General features: G+C 44.9%; 2 protein-coding genes across 2 annotated transcripts; both read right to left on the bottom strand.

Annotated features, from left to right (window-relative positions):
• Positions 1-1,618: 1,618 nt before the first annotated feature.
• LOC120048286 lies at positions 1,619-8,606 on the bottom strand. The gene is made up of 5 exons (XM_038994138.1): positions 7,670-8,606; positions 7,016-7,431; positions 6,322-6,400; positions 4,081-4,224; positions 1,619-3,122 (listed from the first exon to the last, which is right to left on the bottom strand). Exons 1-5 carry the CDS (start codon positions 7,678-7,680, stop codon positions 3,101-3,103), a joined length of 672 nt encoding a protein of 223 aa, XP_038850066.1. The 5' UTR covers positions 7,681-8,606; the 3' UTR covers positions 1,619-3,100.
• A 97-nt stretch (positions 8,607-8,703) lies between these two features.
• On the bottom strand, positions 8,704-21,225 carry LOC120048284 (platelet-activating factor acetylhydrolase IB subunit beta-like). Its single transcript, XM_038994136.1, has 13 exons — positions 20,907-21,225; positions 19,510-19,628; positions 18,693-18,928; positions 16,371-16,494; positions 15,980-16,101; positions 15,169-15,255; positions 14,940-15,029; positions 14,270-14,358; positions 11,029-11,248; positions 10,776-10,898; positions 10,424-10,589; positions 9,515-9,603; positions 8,704-9,053 (listed from the first exon to the last, which is right to left on the bottom strand). The coding sequence occupies exons 1-13, from the start codon at positions 21,000-21,002 to the stop codon at positions 8,965-8,967; spliced, it is 1,650 nt and encodes a 549-aa protein (XP_038850064.1). The 5' UTR covers positions 21,003-21,225; the 3' UTR covers positions 8,704-8,964.
• Between the last annotated feature and the right edge of the window lie 369 nt (positions 21,226-21,594).

Raw genomic sequence — 21,594 nt, 5'->3', positions numbered from 1 at the left:
CCCTCCCCCCCAATCACACGCTCCAAATTTCATTTTTCACGTTCATCCTGTCCGTGTCTCTTTCTTGCTCGCTCGCTTTATTTCTCTCTCCTCAGCCTCCCTCTGTTTTCTCTAAAAACCCTCTCTCCCTATCCTGCATGACGTTAATGGTAGCTATTAACTCCCATGGAACCCACAGAGAGAGAGAGAAAAGGGGGATGGAGAGACAGGGAAATGATCCTATTCCGTTTTAACCCCATTTCCTCCCTCTTCCCAACTTTTTTTCTCCCCCTTTCCGTCTCTCTCTCGTTCTCCCCCTCTATAAATAGCCGTGTTAATTTCAGTCAGTGTAATTGAGCTTTACTGTTTCACAGTTTGCTCGGTTCCTACCAGATGGGAGCTGTGAATTCTAGCAGCTGTACACCTAGGTGGCGAGGTGGTCTAAGATACTGCATCTCATTGCAAGAGGCGTCACTGCAGTCCCTGGTTCGAATCCAGGCTGCATCACATCCGGCCGTGATTGGGAGTCCCATAGGGCGGCGCACAATTGGCCCAGCATCGCCCGTCGTAAATAAGAATTTGTTCTTAACTGACTTGCCTAGTTAAATAAAGGTTACGTTAAAAAAAAGTGTGTTTATGTGCGCGTGGCTGTGAGAGGGATACTTTGTGTGTGCGTAAAACTTCAGATGTGACTTTACATGTGTATACCTAACTGTGTGTCCTTCCTTAAACACACAGACTACGGAGCGCTACAGTGTCTGCTGGTTGGACTCAATCAGCCAGCAGTTAACTTTGGAGTGGACTTCAGCCAATCAATTACCTTGATTGATCATTAAAATGCCCAGAGGAAATGAAAAAGCAACAGCAGACTCTGTCTGGGCTCTCTCACACCGCAGCTTCTAATACTTCCAGTAAATGTAGGATTTTCTATGGGTATGTCTCAACAGTGTAAAGTGGCTTGCTCTCCTGTATCGTATTACAGATTCGAAAACACATTAGGTTAGGATGATGTAGTGTAGACCTGACAAGCATTACCTGACCTAGGATAAAATAGAGAAGAAGAGATTGTCATTATCAGGAAGTATAACTGCACCAGTGCCATATATTTATATTTTAATACATGGCTCTGATATCTAAATATATGGCTCTGATCTGCACTAGAAGCCAAATGGAACTCGCAGTTAATGGATTTGAATGACACAATTAGAACACATGGCTCCCATGTGTATTTCCTGGTCTCTTTTATGACAATCTCTCTTCTCCTTCTCATCCTAAAGTTTAGTACAGATGCTAGGTTGGAGATAAAGTTTAAGACATAATAATTATAATATCCCATATGTCTTTGCATAAATGAGGTAGGATTCTAAACGAAGGGATCAGGGATGCTAGTTAGCGACAGCATCTGTCCCATTAATCTGTTGATTTTTCATAAGTCTCCTCATGGAATTATTAGGTCGTCGTAACCTGGGTATCTTCAACCTAGGACGGATGAAGGAAAGGAGGCAACTCAGGACAGTTGAGATACATCCACTGTTCTCCTGTAAGGCTGGCCCTCGCACATTGTCAATTCTATCTTGACCCAAAGCCACTGGCCAGTAAAGTCCAGTCGGACACAGTGCTAAAACACCAGTGTTGAGTTTTTATTGTTTTTCCATCATACAGTGGAACCACACGTCTACAGGAATGCTACTGAGAACCAAGGAACACTAGACTGCAGAACGACACGAGTCACGTATGATGTCACAACACTATGTGTACTAGTGTAGTGGAAGTCCAGAGGGTCATTTCTCAAAGCTGGTGGAAGAGTTGGACAGGTACATTACCCTAATATCCTACAGTAAACAGTAGTGTACGCTTTGAAGTCAGAGCAGAATTTCGATAGAAACAACAGATGATGGTAAAAATGAGTCATTAATTCTGGACTGAATCATTTATACCCATTATGTTAACCTGCAACCACCATTGATTGTACCACATGTATCGTTTGATTGTACTGATTGCAATATATGCAAACACGTATTGCACATTGTTTGCACCACTATCTTCATATACAACAAGGAAAACTTTCCGCAAATTCCCTGGTTTTCCAGAAATCCCAGTTGGGAAATTCCTGTATTTCCTTCCCTCCTAATTCCAGGAATCTTGACCCAAAACCTGGAAAACCTGGGAATTTTGGGAAAATTACAGAATTTCACAACCCTATATAGAGCAGTACTATATAAACACTGCTCATCCCCATGCTCCAGAGACAAAATAACACGCTCACAAAGGCACAACAAAGAGAACCGGCAAAGAAGCGAGAAAATTAAAGGAACAAATGAAGAGAATCATTTTGGGAATAAAAAACACCCAGAAAACACATTGCGAATGTGGAAGCTGCAGTGGGCCTATTTGCATTCCAAGCGGGAGTAAACAGTGATTTTTGGACCGTGTCGTGTTAAGCACATTGGCTGCTGGCGACAACATTGCCAACCAGCTTTGTGAAATACCCCCTTCAGTCCTAGGAAACGGGGATTGTTTTAACCCTTCACCAGCTAGCTGAACACCTACATTTCAGTTTCAGATAACACACATATTTCACTTTCAACTAAGTTTCAACAACCAAGTCCACTATTTCATAAATAGTTCAAGGTTCAGCTACACAAGATAGCTGTATGAAATATTCCAAACAGCCCCATATAGCTATGCGGTTTTGGCACCGCCGGGAATAAAACGTTCTATTGATATCTAACACTGTTTGCTTGTGAATTAGTCAAAGAGGATAAAGTGGAGGGGAGCTGTACGTGTGTTGCTGCTACAGCCTGGGGCAGTACAGAACGGAATATAAAACAGATCGGAAGGTTTGGTCAGTCGACAGTGACAGAGAGCCATAGGAAAGTGGAGAAAAGAGGCGTAGGAGGATGGCAGCAGGAAGGACGGGATGAGATCGGGCTTTTCTCCTTCAGGGGGAAGGGATGGAGGGAAAAGTAGGTTTTGCCATGGCTGGATACCTGGTTTCCTGATTTTCACAGTCAAAGATAAATAGAAGAACGCGGTGGGCCACGGTGGGCACACCCTCTGGCGGTGTCGATGTTCTCCGTCGCATCCCGTCGAAATGTGTATCAATTCAAAAGCGGCCACCTTAGAGGTTCACCACGGGGATCCTGACGGAGAGAGAGAGAGATATGATATGGTATGTGCCGAACTAGAGTAAGGGAAATAGAGAAAGGGAGAGCGAGATGAGAATATATATGCTGAACTAGAAGAAGGGGAATAGAGAGAGAGAGAGAGAGGGCAGAGGAAAAGGGTTAAGGGACAGGAGAAGGGTAGAACTGGAAAAAGGGTTAAGGGACAGAAGAAGGGTAGAACTGGAAAAGGGAGGAGGAGAGGGAAAAGAGCACTTCTAGAATTAGAACATAATACGTTATCAGTATTATATAACACCAGAGTAGGGAGAATTTGGAGTAGGTGAAAGAAAAGTACGAAAACTAGAGTAGGGGAAAGAAAGAGAGACAAGTAGAACTGGAGCGGGGGTGGGGGGTAGAAAGGACAAGAAGGAGAGGAGAAACGAGGAGAACTGGAGTAGAGTCCAATTATCCTGATTGAAATTAACTTTAAATCCCTGGCTATAAAAACATCATTTCATGGATTCTGCACTCACTGCTTCCAGAGCTGTATGACTCATAGGAGAGGAAGTTCTAAAACACACATACATCTCACATCCATAACACTTCAGGCCTGTGTACTCCACAGAGACTAACACTGACGCCTAATTATGCACATATACCATTATGATGCTCATACACCACACATGGAGAGGGAGCATGCACTCCTTGACACATCATCCACTCACTGAGAAACAAACACACACATGCATCCACGCATGCAGACATTCGCAGACATAAATTGATTCAGACACAAAAGCGCACACACACACACACACACACACACACACACACACACACACACACACACACACACACACACACACACACACACACACACACACACACACACACACACACACACACACACACACAAATCAATGTACTAACAACTCCACACAAATACACACAAACACTCTCCCTCTCTCTCCAGTGAGCTGGTGAGGCGACTCATTACCTCTCCCTGTCGGTAAAGGAGGGGGTGCCGTGCAGTGTCTGCCGGCTGTCCTCCAGAGCCAGGGAACGAGGGAGGGCTAGAGAGAGGGGGGGGGCCACGCCACGGGAAAGCGGGGGCGGGTGCTGGGAACAGCTGCGGTCGTAACTGGCAGAGAGAGAGAGAGAGACGGAGTTAAAGAGAGAGACGGGAGAGCGAGACTGAGTGAGAGGAAAAGAGGGAATGACATAGGCATTTAGCAACGGCGAACACATTACACCGCCTCTGAGAGAGAGTTAATGCACTCATTTGACTCATTAAAGCGCTGTCAGACGAGAGGGAGAAGAGGAGAGAGGTTGCAAGAAAGGGAGGGAGGGAGAGAGAGAGGGTGGTGGTCGAGGTTGAAATAGCGGGTAGAGAGAGAGAAAGAAAGAGGGTGAAGAGGTGAAGGAATCAGAGGGTGTGAGAGAGGTAAAGAGAAAGGAAAAGGGGGATACCTAGTCAGTTGTACAACTGAATGCCTTCAACTGAAATGTGTCTTCTGCATTTAACCCAACCCCTCTGAATCAGGGAGGTGCGGGGGGGCTGCCTTAAATCGACATCCACGTCTTTGGCGGCGGGGAACAGTGGATTAACTGCCTTGCTCAGGGGCAGAACGACAGACTTTGACCGTGTCAGCTCGGGGATTCGATCCAGCAACCTTTCGGGTTACTGGCCCAACGCTCTAACCACTAGGCTACCTTCCCGAAAGGGGGATAGGGGGGAAAAATGAAAAGGAAGAAAGGGGGAGCGATGAAACGAGAGTGTGAGAGGAAGGGGATACAGGGCTGATGTGGGGAAACATCATTCCAATTACGTGTATGAGTTATGATGTTGTTGGCACAGTGAGAGTCACAGGTACACCATACACACAGCTCTTTAGAGCACTCACACACAACAAAGCCTTTTTCACAGTCACACACTGTAGATCACAGACATGCAGTTCCAGTCATGCATGTGTGTGTACGCACGCACACGCACACACACACACACACACACACACACACACACACACACGGTGAAACGTTCTCCAACATCGATTGCTTTTCCATTATGACAATCAACAGAATTCTATTCAATTCTACACTGTCTCGCCTCTATTCAATCCCCTACTTTTATCCGTCAAACACCTATTCCATTCCCACTGTAACCTTCCCCCCATTCCTCACCACAATTTACCCAATATGTATATTTACAGTCATACTGAATCTGCAACAAAAACCCACACTTACACAAGACAGAGAGAGAGAGAGAAATACTGTTGCTCCAATTAACCACTGCAACAACACTTGTTTCCAGCACACACACCTTCAACCAGCCTACAGTGGAGAGAAAGAGAGAGATAGCGGGAGAGAGAAAGAAAAAAAAAGAGAGAGGGAGAGGGAGCGACAGAGAGAGCTGGGGCTTATCGTGTATCGGCACACAGTGAGCAGAGGGATTATCTGAGGATCTGGAGCTGGCCCGGGCAGTGCTGGGAGTAATAGGAGACTGGGGAAGAAGATAAGAATACTGTGTGACGATCAAGGATCAACCTGAACCCAGTATTACTGAAAGGTGATGAAGCTAAATTAAAGTGAAGAATGGGGATGAGAAAGAGAGAGAGAAAGAGAACGAGAGAGAAAGAGAGAGAGAGGGGGGTTGAAAAGAGAGAGGGGAGACAGGAAGGAGGGAGATAAATTAAGAGTGACAGAAGGTAAGAAAAATAGAGCAGGGGAAAGAGACAAAAAGAGGGCAAGACAGAGAAAGAGATGGAGAGACAAATGGGAGAATAGGAGTGAAAAAGTGAAAGAGCAGGTGGGAAGAAGAGACCTCCATTGTCAAACAACTGAAACGAATAGCACGAGCCCTCCTCTACATCCCAGAGGTCAGAGTTTTCATTTCACGTTGGAGTATGCACCACACACACCTAGCTGATTTTATAGGTGAATGGTACATCAAAGATGATATGAAAACAAAAGGGAAAACCCACAAACTGTTTAGATGCTACCGGCATGTAGCAACACAGCATCATGGCTATCAAGACCCGAAGTGGTTGAAATTGCGTCACCTTAAACCTCTGAAAGCCTTTAAACATTGGGAAGGTATTTTCATCCTCTATCTACAGTAGATCCGAGTTTTACCATTCCCATGTTCAAACAAATAACACTGTTGAAGGTCCCTGATGTACATAAAAACTATGTATCAGAGAAGGGGTAGAAAGAAAAAGAAGGGGGGGGGGATTCTTACCAGAGTTTGGCTGTTATGATGACAGCAGTCAGGATGAGCAGAGAGGAGATGGTCACTGTGACATAAAACTGAGGGTCCACTGGAGAACACGCACACGCACACACCCACACACACACACACACACAGAGGAGTTACCTTTCACATGGTTGGAAATCAGCACAATAGAAGGAACAATCAAATCACAATAGAAGCACAATAGAAGAAAACCAGTGTCATGTGCATTAGAGCATGCAACGGAAAACGCTTTGAAATGTTTTGCAATCGAAAACAAAAATGTGCGTTTCTTATTGGAAAGTCCAGGTAGACCATCCCTGTTTCAGTCATTTCTCTTCCGTTTGGTGCCTTATGAATATAACCCAGGTCAACTGCAATGATGTAAGAAAAAAAACACAGCTCTGCTTTTCGAGAACTCCTATACTGTCTGTAAAGAAACTCAAAAGGAGAATGAGCCAATGAAGTCGTCCATTCCATCGCTTGGTGTGTGTTTTTGTGAGTTCAGAAAACTTGATTAAGCATTCTCCACCACCAAGACGCAGCCATCCATCCACACAAAGCCAGCCCAGTGGGAATTGTAGTTACTCCCTTGATGCCCTCAGAGTTCTTCTGATGTCTTTGTTCCAAAACACTCTGTTCTCATGCCCACCAACACAAATCCTTTCTTTCTTTAAACTTTACTGATTTCTATGGTGCCCACCTTCCTCAGGCTCTCTCTCCTCCGCCTCACTTCCTCCATCCGCCACTCCCTCTGCGTCCGGGGCCTCCAGCAGATCCAGGGGCTCCTGGGGCAAAACGCTGCCCGGTGCACTCTGATGATGCAGCCAGGCCTCAGCGGTTGTCGTGGGGACTTCATGGCCATGGTGGTACAGGTCCGCTTCCTGGCTGGACAGGAAGTGATGCGTCTCGTCCTCCAGGGCTAGTGTGGGGCCCCAGTCCACGGACCAAATAGGGGTGGGTGTGACCTGTCCTGTGACGGACAGCTGGGCTGAGAAGGCCTCCACCTGCCCCTCGCCCTCGTCGTCACGGTTACAGGTTGAGGGTCGCGTCACCGCGACAACCAGGAGGAAGAAAAGGCAGCGGTGGGCGGTCAGTCGTTTGACAGGAGAGATGGAGCTGAGAGAGAGAGAGAGAGAAGAAAGGAAGGAGAAAAGAAGAGAAAGACAGAGGGAGAAATAAAAAGAAGCAGAAAGAGGTGGGAGAGAAAAGGAGGGAGACAGAAAGAGAAATAGAGCACGATTAACACTACAAATGCATTGTCCACTGTCTAACTGGACTCCTCATGCAACATGCATACAACCAGAGGGTCTGACTCTGTGTCTGTCTAAACATCCACTCACTCGCTCCATCTTACCATCTCTCCATCGCTTCGTTCTGTTCACTGAGCCCCAACTCCTCCGATCATCTCTCTCTCTGGGAGGAAAGAAGAAAAAGAAAAGAGAGGAAGAGCGAAAGAGAGAGAAAGAGAGAGAGGGTTCACTTCTCTTCTGACACTGACTGATATTGAAAATGTAAACAGACACTCATAGACGGCAGTACAGGAAAACACACACACCCCTCTCTCTCTCTCTCTTCTGGGCAGTGGCACTCCTGGCTGTCCAAAATGAGCGCTTCATTTTGCCACATGCTTATACAGTTCGCACATCAGACTTGCAAGCACACGCCTGTGCACAAAACATTCATCATACGCATTCATGGGGCCAATATCCCACATGGTGCGACTTTTAGCTCCAGAAAGATTGACTTCATATCTACAACCGCTGTCACTCAAACAGACAGGAACACACGCTCTATCTCTCTCTCACACACACACACACCCACCCACCAGCAGACAACTCACTGTCACACAAGCACGCACACCACATTCACTCAGACAGATATCAGTTAACATGCCTACCTCTGGCTGAAGAGAGAGGGAATGAGGGAGACAGTGAGAAAGGGGGAGATATAGAGAGCGAGTAGGAAAAGGCATTGGTTGCCTTAGCGACAGAGACATGTAGAGTCAGAGAGAGAGAGAGAGAGAGAGAGAGAGAGCGAGCGAGGAGGAGGACGGAGGGAGACTGTAGGAAAGATTGAAATGCTAATTATGCTTTTAACTCGTTCAATTAAAAGGACGGCAAAAAAAAAAGAAATGTATCTGAGGACGGAAATAATGAAGATACAGAAAATGACGTTAATATTCTCGTTTTGGGGGCAGAGGAAAAAAGTATTCTGTTCTGTTTAGAAAAAACTGAGACGAGACAGAGAGGTGGAGGACAATCAATATACATTCATTTACACTAGTGCAGGTTGAGTGGGGTGATGAACAGAATACCTAGTGTTCATAATAAACGAGGTGCCACCACAGGGATACACAATATGAAGGAGAAATATTTGGAGGCAGGAAGGTCACAGTATGACAGCTTTATTGCATACATGAAACGACAACATTTACATGGGAAATGATCGGTCTCTCGCTCGCACTCACTCCCTCTCCGTATGCTCTCTTTCCACCTCCGCCACTCTCTCAATCTGTCACACTTCACTCCCCCCCCTCTCTAATCCATCTCCTCTGTCCCCCTCACTCCCTTCCTCTCGCCTTTGTTGCTCTTCATGCTGTGAGGCACAGCGTCTTGGGCTTGGTGGTGGCAGGTGGCTTGAAACTGGCTCTCACTGGAGAACACAGCGAAGCCACGACGTTGAGCCCGACTCTGGTGCATCTTGGGATGTGTAGTTCTCTTCTTTGTCATCATCGTAATCTACAGTAACGTGGGGAGTCATAGTTAAACGCGTAACATCCCTTTCCAGTTCATGCTCTTTTAAAAAGTTGACATGTTCAATCTTTAGGGCTCGATTCAATCCGTAGCGCTGAAGACCTTCGCTATAGGTCACTTCCGATTGAGCCCGACACATGCAGCGTTTGCCGTGAATGCATCGCTTTTACATTCCTACCCCTCTGTAGCGTCGGTCTTCAGCGCTTCGGATTGAATCGAGCCCATATCTTTATCAAAGCGATCAGTCTTGAAGTTACTTAGATATAATCTGACAGCTACTTTTTTGATTTATATAGATTTGTCTACAGCTGAAGCTAAAGGAGACTCTTTGAACCAATGGCTTCTTGCAGTAGAAACCCTTTGAGACGTGTTGCTTTGAGTTTTTCTGATCTATGTATATTACTCGTGTGTGTGTTTCAGCCCGCTGTCACCCCCCCCCTCCTCACCATCACTGTCCTCCTCGTCCTCGGAATCTCCCTCTGATTCCATCAGGGAGGCATCCAATCGGTTGTCTCGCTTCGTTGTGACATCACCCCTGTGACAACATCACCATTAGAAACTGGGTGGTTCGAGCCCTGAATGCTGATTGGCTGACAGCCGTGGTATATCAGTGTACCACAGGTATTAAAAAACATTTATTTTTACTGTTCTAATTACGTTGGTAACCAGTTTATAATAGCAATAAGGCACGTCTGGGGTTTTTGGTATATGGTCAATATACCACGACTAAGGGCTGTATCCAGGCACTCCGCGTTGTGTCGTGCTTAAGCACAGCCCTTAGCCGTGGTATATTGGCCATATACCACACCCCCTCGTGCCTTATTGCTTAATTAGACACCGACAGCCCATATTATTCTTGTTATACTGTGGCCTGGGGTTGTCTAGTGATTAGCACCACCCCCTCAGCACAAATATGAAATGTAATTTATTTGATAATTAAAAGGTGTCAGGCTGCTCTAGCCTGAAGGCTTATTTCCACTGTGGTACTCATATGTCAGTAGTCTACAAGCATGGGATCAAATCCCAGTTCCATCGCTACTTCGGAAGAAACTCTCTTCTCTCTTCTCCGTTATTCTACACTGTTCTATATGTTAAACAAACAAACAAAAAAACACACACAAAAGAAGGGAGACCCCTCTCTTTTACAAAAACTGACAAAAAAATATTATTCAACTGACATTGGTTTAGTGTAAAGTACATGAAGAAGTGAGGTGAGGGGCACATGAGTAATAGTGAACTTTTTGTCAGGTGCACCCATAAAGAACTTCTGAGTTCTATTAAACTGAAAATCATTAAAACATCAGATCAGTATTCATTGACCTAGAGGAGTACTGAGAGAAAGGTGTTGAGCCCACCTCTGCTTCCCGGAGCTGGGGAGCTGCTCCCACACCGTAAGGGCACGACCCCCGGTGACCCAGCGGTGACCCCCACTGCCCGTGAGCCACGCCGCAAAGCAAAGGATTCTCGGAGCATCCGCCCAGGTCAGCGAGGCCAGGTACCTGCACTGAGGTAGAGAGAACACTGGGAGAGATGGAAGGAGAAAAGGAGAGAGAGAGAGAGGGAAAGAAGGAGAAAAGTAGATAGAAAAAGTTGATGAAAACCAAAATAAATTTAGGGAACAATGCATTCTATGAACAGCGTGGCTCTATAGGGTGGCAATTGTACCATAATATTCAGGGAACAACCAGTTGTGTTAGCTTTACTCACAGTTCAAGGTGCTTTCCCCATTCGCCAAATCGTAGCATGAGCCAATGAGGAGTCCCCCTGTCTGATGTACACAATCTGTTACTCCAGCGATGCTGCTGTGATTGGTTAGCCTGGACACGGTGCCTGTGGTGATTGGACAGGGGAACGGTAAACATCAGATAGTACACAGATCTGTAAGGTCTAGCATGGTAACACATTAAGCTGGCTCTTCTATATAGTGCACGCATGCACACGCACACACACCGCTTCTCACCTGTCCTCCAGTTGAGAATCCTGAGGTTGGCTCTGCCGTAGGCAACGAAGAGCCTGTCACCACGGGGACTGAGGGTCAGACGACCTTCCTGACTCCCGCAGCCCGTTACCGTTGCGTCCCAATGATGTAACAGCTGCAGGGGGTCGCGGTTGGTGCAGAGCCCCTCCCACACAGACACCCCACCCTCTGCTGAGCTGCTGAACACCAGGGGACCCTGAGACTGTGGAGGATAGATAGGGGGCAGTTGTCATGGAGACTGAATGCAGTGGCTGAGTACAATGCATGGATACGGTGTGTGTGTGTGTGCATGTGTGTGTCTGTGCGTGCATGCATGCTTGCGTGCGTGGTTTCACATGGTTAATGAACAAAGGTGGGGATGATGCTTTCACTGCTTTGGCTTAAATGTGTTGAGCATGTAACACTACACAAATGTAAGTTTTAAAGGCCCAGGGCAGTCAAAAACGTGATTTTCTTGTGTTTTATTTATATTTCCACACTATGATGTTGGAACAATACTGTGAAATTGCCAAAATTATGATAATGCCCTTTTAGTGTAAGAGCTTTTTGAAAAGGCTGCTGAAAATGTCAGCCTGTTTTGGTGGGATGGCGTTTTGGCATGCCTGGTATCAAATTAGTTAATAGACCAATAAGAAAGACAGTTCCAAACCTCTCTACCAATAACAGCTAGTTTTCAGTTTTCCCCTCCCCACTCAGACCCCTCCCAGACAGAATTGGCTCTTTGCTAATTGAAAACAATCACAGTAAGGTACTTAATTGTTACCAAGAAATGATTTGATATTGAGATAAACCAGCTGCATTGGACATTTAAACTATGTATTAAAACAGCTTACAAAGTATTTTAGCCAAACATGTATACAGTGCCTTGCAAAAGTATTCATCCCCCTTTGGCGTTTATCCTATTTTGTTGCATTACAACCTGTAATTTAAATTGAATTTGGATTTCAGGTAATGGACATACACAGAATAATCCAAATTGGTGAAGTGAAATGAAAAAAAGAACTTGTTTCAAAAAGAAAAAAAAAGAAAAGTGGTGCGTGCATATGTATTCCCCCCTTTGCTATGAAGCCCCTAAATAAGATCTGGTGCAACCAATTACCTTCAGAAGTCACATAATTAGTTAAATAAAGTCCACCTGTGTGCAATCTAAGTGTCACATGATCTCTCATAGATCTCAGTATATATACACCTGTTCTGAAAGGCCCCAGAGTCTGCAACACCACTAAGCAAGAAGCACCACGAAGACAAAGAAGCCCCACAAAGACCAAGCAGCACCACGAAGACCAAGCAGCACCACGAAGACCAAGCAGCACCACGAAGACCAAGCAGCACCACGAAGACCAAGCAGCACCACGAAGACCAAGAAGCACCACGAAGACCAAGAAGCACCACGAAGACCAAGAAGCACCACGAAGACCAAGCAGCACCACGAAGACCAAGCAGCACCACGAAGACCAAGCAGCACCACGAAGACCAAGAAGCACCACGAAGACCAAGAAGCACCACGAAGACCAAGAAGCACCAGCACCATGAAGACCAAGGAGCTCTCCAAGCAGGTCAGGGTAAAGTTGTGGAGAAGTACAGATCAGGGTTGGGTTATAAAAAAATATCAAAAACTTTGAACATCCCACGGAGCAACATTAAATCCATTATTAAAAAATGGAAAGAACATGGCAGCACAACAAACCTGCCAAGAGAGGGCCACCCACCAAAACTCACAGACCAGGCAAGGAGGGCATTAATCAGAGGCAACAAAGAGACCAAAGATAACCATGAAGGAACTCCAAAGCTCCACAGCGGAGATTGGAGTATCTGTCCATAGGACCACTTTAAGCCGTACACTCCACAGAGCTGGGCTTTACGGAAGAGTGGCCAGAAAAAAGCCCTTGCTTAAAGACAAAAATAAGCAAACACGTTTGGTGTTCGCCAAAAGGCATGTGGGAAACTCCCCCAAAATATGGAAGAAGGTACTCTGGTCAGACGAGACTAAAATTGAGCTTTTTGGCCATCAAGGAAAACGCCATGTCTAGCGCAAACCCAACACCTCATCACCCCCCGAGAACACCAACCCCACAGTGAAGCATGGTGGTGGCAGCATCATGCTGTGGGGATGTTTTTCATCAGCAGGGACTGAGAAACTGGTCAGAATTGAATGATGGATGGTACTAAATACTGGGAAATTCTTGAGGGAAACCTGTTTCAGTCTTCCAGAGATTTGAGACTGGGACGGAGGTTCACCTTCCAGCAGGACAATGACCCTAAGCATACTGCTAAAGCAACACCCGAGTGGTTTAAGGGGAAACATTTAAATGTCTTGGAACGGCCTAGTCAAAGCCCAGACCTCAATTCAACTGAGAATCTGTGGTATGACTTAAAGATTGCTGTACACCAGCAGAACCCATCCAACTTGAAGGAGCTGGAGCAGTTTTGCCTTGAAGAATGGGCAAAAATTCCAGGGGCTAGATATGCCAAGCTTATCGAGACATACCCCAAGAGACTTGCAGCTGTAATTGCTGTAAAAGGTGGTCTACAAAGTAAGGACTTTGGGGGGGGTGAATAGTTATGCACGCTCAAGTTTTGATTTTTTTTGGTCTTATTTCTTGTTCGTTTCACACACAAAAATATTTTGCATATTCAAAGTGGTAGGCATGTTGTGTAAATCACAAACCCCCACAATATTCATTTTAATTCCAGGTTGTAATGCAACAAAATAGGAAAAATGCCAAGGGGGTGAATACTTTCGCAAGCCACTGTAGTCCATTTCTGATCCTCTATCCTCGCAAATATAATGTATTTATATTTGGATGTAACGAGGAAAAGATCACTGAATACTCTTTTAAACCTCTTTGGAATCTATATATCTTAATTGATTTTAAATAATTTATTTCCACACTGCCTACAAGTGTGTAGCATATAAGGGGAACAAGATATTTGGTCCTTCAGGCTGCCATTTTTGATTCTGCCTCAGCCAATTTGTTTGGCGTGACAACAACTAAGTTGGCTAAAGCACACACAGATCTGGCAAAGGTGTGGAAATATTTGCTTTAATTTCAGCAAGGCCTTGATGAAAACAAGTTTTTGTTCATTAGGGCAGGAAATTAGCAATTGTTATTGGACCAGTTTCAGTCCATTTTCTTCCGTTTGAACACAACCATAGTTACAGAAGCACTATAGCTTAAAAGCCTAGAATGTGACACTATTGGCTCTTGATTATGGCAGCCACCTGTAGGGAGGTCACAGCCTCCTCATGGGCGTTGATTGATTGACAGTTGTCCATGGTTTGCCAGCTCCAGGCCTGGACTTTACCCCCATCTGCAGACAGAGAGAGGGAGGGGGTAAAGAGTGAGTGATGGAGAGAGGTTGATAGAGAGAGGGGGGTGAAGGGGGAGAGAGAGAGAGCGAGATGGAGTGAGAGAGATGGAGGGGGGGTGAGAGTATGGGAAAAGAGAGAGGGGAGGGATGGTAAAGAGCAAGAGAGAGAGAGAGAGAGAGGGAGCGAAAGAGAGGTTAACAGTTGACAGTTGCTGGCAGACATTACTGATGTCTTGCATAAATACCTGTGAGCCTGAGTCTCCTCACTTGTCTGCCTCTGTCAGTCTGACAACACTTTTTGTCAACTGCAGGGTTAGGAAACCCTGGTCCTGGAGTGCCACAGGCACTTCCATGTTTTGTATTTAACCAACATGGAAGACCAGGTGTGTTGAATTTAGGCAATCACTGAACTGATCAATTAGCTAGTTGGAACAAAATCCTTCAGTACCTGCGGCACCCCAGGAACAGGGTTGCCTACCCCTGATCCACCCCTGATCCACACAGTCACAGACACACAAACATATAGGTACACCCCCCCCCCCCCCCCCCCCCCCCCCCGCAGGAACTGCATCCACGCAAACCTGATCCAGTGATGATGTAGCCATCGCCTTCAGGCACAAAGCAGAGAGCAGTCACCGCGTTAAAGGTGTAGATGGACTTTACACACTGGCCTGGATGGAGAGAGGGGAACACTGATTTAATTGTCCACAACACCCACATGGAATTACGTAGGCACACAGGGCACTCACCCAGACAAAGCTGTAGGGCTCAGACTGTTTGTGTATGTATGTATGTATGTAGTGAACTCACCCGTGCTTAAAGCCCAGATCCTCACACAAGAGTCCGCTGAACCACTCAGGATGAACCTCTCCTTGTCTCCCAGAGACAGTTCCCAGGCTAGAGAGAGAGAGAGAGAGAGAGAGAGAGAGAGAGAGATTGACAGTAGGGAGGAGAGGGGGGGAAAGGAGGGGAAGAGACAAGGGGGCGTTGAGAGAATATGTGGGGGAGGGAATAATAATCATTTTATTTGTTGTCATTGTACAGTTCATAGTCAGTACGCATATAATTATCATCCATGTTGTTATTGATTTAATATGATACGTTCCCGAGTTCTGGTCTTGGTAATGTAAGCCTGACTTATGCCAAAGTAGCTCATGGAATCAGAGAAAAAACCTGGAGAGTGAGATAGAGATACGGAGAGGGGGAGCGTGGGTGGAGAGACAGAAAGGGCAGAGAAGTTCAAGTAGTGGCACGATCCCTCCTTCAGTCAGAATGAGAGTAACTCAGAGTGTCTACTGCTACTAGTTCTCTCTGTGGATTTGACCTGATGAACTAAAACTATAATTACACTGCCTGAAATATAAGTGTGTGTGTGTGTGTGTGTGTGTGTGTGTGTGTGTGTGTGTGTGTGTGTATGTGTGTGTGTGTGTGTGTGTGTGTGTGTACATGTTTTACTATATTTGTGAGTACCAGCAGTCCTCACACGAATAGTAAACCGGTCCTCACTTGTATACAGGCTATTTTAGGCTTAGGGGTTAGAATTAGGGGTAAGGTTTAGGGTTAGGAGTTAGGGTTAGTATAGTAAGACATAGGTGTGTGTGTGTGTGTGTCCATTCCCTACCGAGTCTCCTACAGTATTCAGGCGGTGGGGCAGATAGACAGGTGACTCCACCAGTGTGACCTCCCAGATTCCGCTGCTCGGTTGCCGTAGGAACGTGCCACACCTTTACTGTTGTGTCTCGACTGAGAGAGAAATAGAGAGAGATGGAGAGAACAACGGAGAGAGATAAAATGAGTGTGAGACAGAGTGAGACAGCGAGAGACAGACAGAGACAGAGAGTGAGAGCAGGCAAGGATCAAGTACAATAACTCTGTTCAGGCGAGAATGGCTCTGTGTAGGAGGAGAAAGTTAGCATGTCAAGAGTTACAGAGAGAGGAGGAGGGAGAAAGAAATTAATTGAATTATTCACAGCTATGCGATCTATTATTAAATCGGAGAATGACTCACTTACCTGCCGGAGATCACCAGGTTGTCAACAGCAACCACACAGGTGACGATGTCACTGTGACCCTCCAGCGACCTCAAGCGAAACTTGGCTTTCTCCCATGATGCTTTGAGAGATGTAAACTCGGCATCTGAAAAAAAGGGACCCATCATAATCACCATGAACCCAGAACCCAAGTCTTGCGTGAACTTTTTTACAAAGGGACAGATTCAGACTTGTACGCCTTTCTTATGCACTTCTCAGTAGTTGGTATTCAGATGTGTGTGCGTAACGGGCTTTGTGCAGGTGCGTAACAGGCTTTGCAGGCGTGGTTCCCTTGCGTGCGCTGAATACATTTAAATCAACCGCTGAAAACCCTTCCACTTGATGGCCGACAGATTTCCCCTGGAGTTTTCATTCAATAGGGGTTTCAGTACATTTATATAAAGCCATCCCTTTAAATTTGGTGTACCTTTAATTAGAATTTAGTTTGACAGACTCACTAGAATATATTGAGAGAACTATTCAGAAAATGAGGGATCAATGAAAGAAAGCTATGTAAGTACACAAATAGTTGTCTCCTTCTCAGCACCAATTGGTCGACTTAAAAATACTCTTGATCTTTTTACGGTTAGGAAAGCATTTATGAATAAAAAATAAAAAAAAGGTTTGGAGAGCATTTACACAAAAAATATATTGGTGAATCAAAAATACAGTGGTTTGATTCCTCCTGAAAGTTGCCATATTCAATTAATCAATCCATGAACTATTGAAAGGTGAGAAAAGTGTACAATAGGGGTTGAAAAGTAGTCCTCCAAATCGACCCTAATAACCCTCACTAATCATGGAACTGTGTTGAGAACAGTCCAGCCGTTGTGAACCGTGCGCCACGCCCCAGGTTTAAACTGCTACATGCACTGCATTTATGGTCTGCAGTCCATAATGATTCCAATAGGCTACATGTCGCAAATGACTGCACAACCTGCAATACGTTAGCCCAATATGATCCACTATTACTAGCGATCCTCAGGGAACAACCACACAAATGTGACAGAGGAAAGAAAAAGGTGAACTAACCGTGTAATGGAATGATGCCAAATGTAAGGAAACAAACACTAAAGTGACCGTTAAAAATATGTGTGGGTATAACTGACAGTGGCTAATATTTAACATGATACAAATTGTAAAATACACAGGAAAAAAAGTAGATATAATTAAAACACTCTAGAAAACCATAAATCGACTCTCTAGGTTTGGCGCTATACTCTCATTTGCGCATGGCTACAGAAGCCTATAGCTTGGGTCTCCAAATGTTATTCTAGCAAAGTTATAAGGCCTTCATTCTATAAAAGTCTCTGTGGGGAAGTTGATATGTCGATATGCTTTAGTTTGCTGCCATATGACTGGTTTCACATTGGTCTCCAGCGATCAGAAGTTCAAATAGATCTGAAACAATTGTCTATTCATATTTACAATCCCCTTATCTAAGCGGCGTACTTTACCTGGATCTTATCAATAGCTCTTACCAATGTGTAAATTACAGTGCATGGAGAACGGTGATATTCCTATTGGAAAAAATAACAAAGATTTTATTCCACTTGGAACCGACAGGTTGCTCGACCTTATTCATCGTTACACCGCGCATAAAAGGGGGTGGCATTATGAGGAAATGAAGTCAAAACAGACACTGATCTAGGATCCCGTTTTGCCTTTAATATCATAATGAATAAGACAGGGAGGGACATTGGGCAAGTATCCACAAAGCGTCTCAGAGTAGGTGCTGATCTAGAATCTGTCTATACGATCTTATTCAGTGTGACCTAAAAGGCTAAACTAATACTAGATCAGCGGGCCTATTCTGAGACACTTGGTGAATACAGGCCTGATCAGGGACGCTGGGAGAGACTATAATAGCCATGGTTGACTCAACACTTCTCTAACCTTAGTTGATCAATAACTACTATACACGTATTTGTCAGCTCTAGAGCATGAAACTAATTCTGTTTCTAGGAAACAAACAGTACAGACAGATCAGGCTTGTGTTCAGTAGGCACGAAGCAGAAGAAAACAGTCTGAAACAGGTAGGTACGATCTGAACTCATGAAATGGTTGTTTTGGTTTGTCGTTCTGAAGCGTTTTGCTACAGTGTGCCCACAGTGGACCCTAATGAACACAACCCAGGAGGGAAGGACAGATCCAAACGTTAACTATTTGTAATATAATTTCTGGGAGCCTACCGAGCTGTTTCCATATTTTCTTTCCTTCAATCACAATACATTTGTGAGATACCAATGAGTTTGAGAATGTGTCGACATAATCTAACAAACCCTAGTTTAAAGATAACCCCACCTTCCTGGTTTTCCTTGGGGCTTGTGTCGGTCACAGCTAGACAGGGCTCTGACTGCTCTCCCCCTGCTCCTGTCTCTCTCCGTCCTCCCGTCTCCTCCTTTCTTCCTGTCTCTCCCCTTGTTACCGTCTCCTTCTGACTGCCTGTCTTCTTCTGTCGGCCTGCTGGCTCTGCTTCTCCCTTGGGGATCTTGGTAGCAGAGGGGCTGTGTGATGGAAGAGCCTCCGAGGTGGCTTCACTGTGCCCGAGCAAAAAAAGAGAACACACCAAACACCAAGAGTGAATTGACAGTGCAGTCACATTCAGGGCAACATGTGCACAGACATACAGAACAGTGCATAGGCTAAGCCATAGACACACAAGCAAGCTTACAAATAATGACAATCCTTTATTACATTTCTATAGCACTTCATTACAAGTATAATCTCAAAGTGCATAAATATACAGCATGGCGTGGAAAACAGATTGATGTTGTCGTTGTATATTTGATTAACAGATGATCACTATCATTTTCATTATCGTGTCTTTATACTACTTTGTGATAATGACATTTCCCTTGGTATTTCAAAGCCATGGGAGAGTGTGCCCAGTCGTAACTCTGGGGAAAGAATCCCTAAGTGATGGCTACATGACGTACTATCCCCTCTGCTACTCCAATACATTAGGATGCCTTGAAAGAATGACTGACTGACTTTGACCTATGTCGGCTAGACTCAAGCCAGATCAAAGCATCAAAGTGAATGTTACAGCTTGTGAACAGGGATGTTAATCTCCCCTATCTCCCTCTAGCTCTCCCTCCCTCTCTCTCTCTTTCCTTACACTTGTCTTTTCATCTTCTCATGTTTTCCTCCTCCCACAATCCCCGGAGTTTGCTGGGGGCCAGAAAGCTGCAGCAGAAGTTCAGCCAATCTGGTGCGGAGCTCCGCCTTCCTGGAGATCTGAAGATTGGGGGGGGGGGGGGGGGGGGGGGGGGCTTAGATTTGTTTGAGCCCATAATTTAGGTTAATAATAACATGCATGACCGTAGAAATCTCCCTGGGTACGTCTCAATAGTCCAACGTCGCTCCTCCTTCATCTGGACTGATCTGAGAAGAGATGGACTGATAAAAGACAGTGAGTAGACATCCATCCATTATAGTACTATGTTTCCAGATCAGAGCAGATGAAGGAAAGGAGACAAAATGACCACGGTAGACTATTGATATGTGCCCCCCAACGATTTGTATAAACCCCGAATGACTGACAGGGGGTGCTGTATTGAAGCCACCGCGCAGCAATCTTGGCACTCCTCAATTGTAAAAAAATATTTTGGAAGCTACAGAAATGTATTTATTAATGTTTACATTCGTTTTTGACACAATTATTCTATTACAGGCACCTTAATGTATACTTTCAAATGATATGTGAGCTAAACATAATTATTTTTAAATAAAGATCTACACAGTATTTTTTTTGCAAGTACTAATGTTACTGTCCCCTCTACAACAAAAATACTTAAATACATGTACTTTTGTCCTAGAAACATTTAATTGAAATACTGTAGAATTCCATTCATTCCTATGGAAGTCTCCTGCTAGGGAGTGCCAATATGGCCGACCGGTGGCTTCAAATCCTCTCATAGCATCAGCAATCCAACATCAGCAATCCAAGGTCTATAAACGCAACCCCCTCCCTACCCTTTACATGGTGATTCAGATTGCCAAAACCCCAATGACAATGACACGAAATCAAGATTATAAAGGCGTGATACATCTCGACACAAGAGAAGGGTATCATTGTTATGCTTACATTTGATGTATTCAATTAGTGCCAGTGTAGATGACGTTGATCTAAAACGCGGCCAAAACCCAATGAGAACGCAAGTTGTTTACCACTATATTTCTAAAGATTATGATCTAGCGAGCCTATTCTCTATCTCACATGGGTGACGTTATTTCATGATCAGCTGTTCAGTCTTGGTGTGCTCCAGCTAGGTTGGCCTCAATTGAACTCACTCACGACCGAGAGTGTAATAATGTAAAATGTAACCTGCAAGATTGTATTGGAGGATTAAGGTGCTACATCAAGATCTCTCTTGGGAGCGAGTACAGTCATATCCGGGAGTATTAGTACCAAGGGAAATCTATTCGGGATTGTGGAATAAGCACCGGTGCGCTCATGACACGCCTGATATTAAAACTATGGCTGAAGATTAAAAGTGAAGTCGTGTGCTGTACCTTAACTCTTTCTTCTGGAGTGAGAGATTGAGAAATGTTGATCTCCAGATTCTCAATCTGTCTCAGTTTCTTCTGGAGTTTTCTCACCTCCCCCATCTGAAACCCTTATTCTACAAGCGCCAACAACTGTTCCAGAGTATTATGTCTACAATGTTTCACTAGGCTTGTGGGTCATGCGACATTCATGTTTAAGTGTTTCTACCGTGTTTCACTAGTTTGTTGTCCTTTCTCTGTCCAGTCAATCGTTTCCATAGACGTGTCTCATCGCTGATGACAACAATGGTGGATAGCCTGTGTGAGCGTGTTTGAGGGGATACGTTTGAGCAAGGATCTGCGCAAATTCGCTAATCTTCACCACATAACGAGCAGTTGTTTTTCCCAGGAGATGGTCTATGTAGATCAGTGATCCTGCGCAGTCTGACTGCAATGTAGTAGATCTCAAACAAGCACAGGCGCTTTATTAACTTCTTCTCTGGTCTCCCGGACGGTTACAGACGTTGCTCTGGTTTACAGTGACACTAGGTGGAATGGAGAGGAACTTAATTTACAAAATTCAAATACCAAGGCAGCGTTTCATTTTTATTAAATGTGCTCCCTCATTTCTACCCTCGTTCACTTCTCCCCTATAGTGACTGATTTGATAAGATTTAATTTCTGTGCCAATATGTGCCTTTTGTTTTAGCCTAAC

Source organism: Salvelinus namaycush, chromosome 5 (genome assembly GCF_016432855.1).
Source record: "Salvelinus namaycush isolate Seneca chromosome 5, SaNama_1.0, whole genome shotgun sequence".
Lineage (NCBI taxonomy): Eukaryota > Metazoa > Chordata > Actinopteri > Salmoniformes > Salmonidae > Salvelinus > Salvelinus namaycush.
The sequence above is the reverse complement of the archived record's forward strand: the minus strand, read 5'-3'. Positions and strand labels throughout refer to the sequence as shown.

Excerpts from the sequence above, each read along its gene's own strand:
- LOC120048286 (XM_038994138.1), bottom strand. Across the intron at positions 4,225-6,321 it reads ATCATAACAGCCAAACTCTG|TTACGACCGCAGCTGTTCCC; the intron begins GTAAGAATCCCC and ends TCTCTCTGCCAG. Across the intron at positions 3,123-4,080 it reads TCCTTTACCGACAGGGAGAG|GATCCCCGTGGTGAACCTCT; the intron begins GTAATGAGTCGC and ends TCTCTCCGTCAG.
- LOC120048284 (XM_038994136.1), bottom strand. The coding sequence starts at position 21,002 with ATGGGGGAGGTGAGAAAACTCCAGAAGAAACTGAGACAGATTGAGAAT. Across the intron at positions 18,929-19,509 it reads GAGAAGATGAAAAGACAAGT|TGAAGCCACCTCGGAGGCTC; the intron begins GTAAGGAAAGAG and ends GCTCGGGCACAG. Across the intron at positions 14,359-14,939 it reads CTACATCATCACTGGATCAG|ATGGGGGTAAAGTCCAGGCC; the intron begins GTTTGCGTGGAT and ends CTCTGTCTGCAG.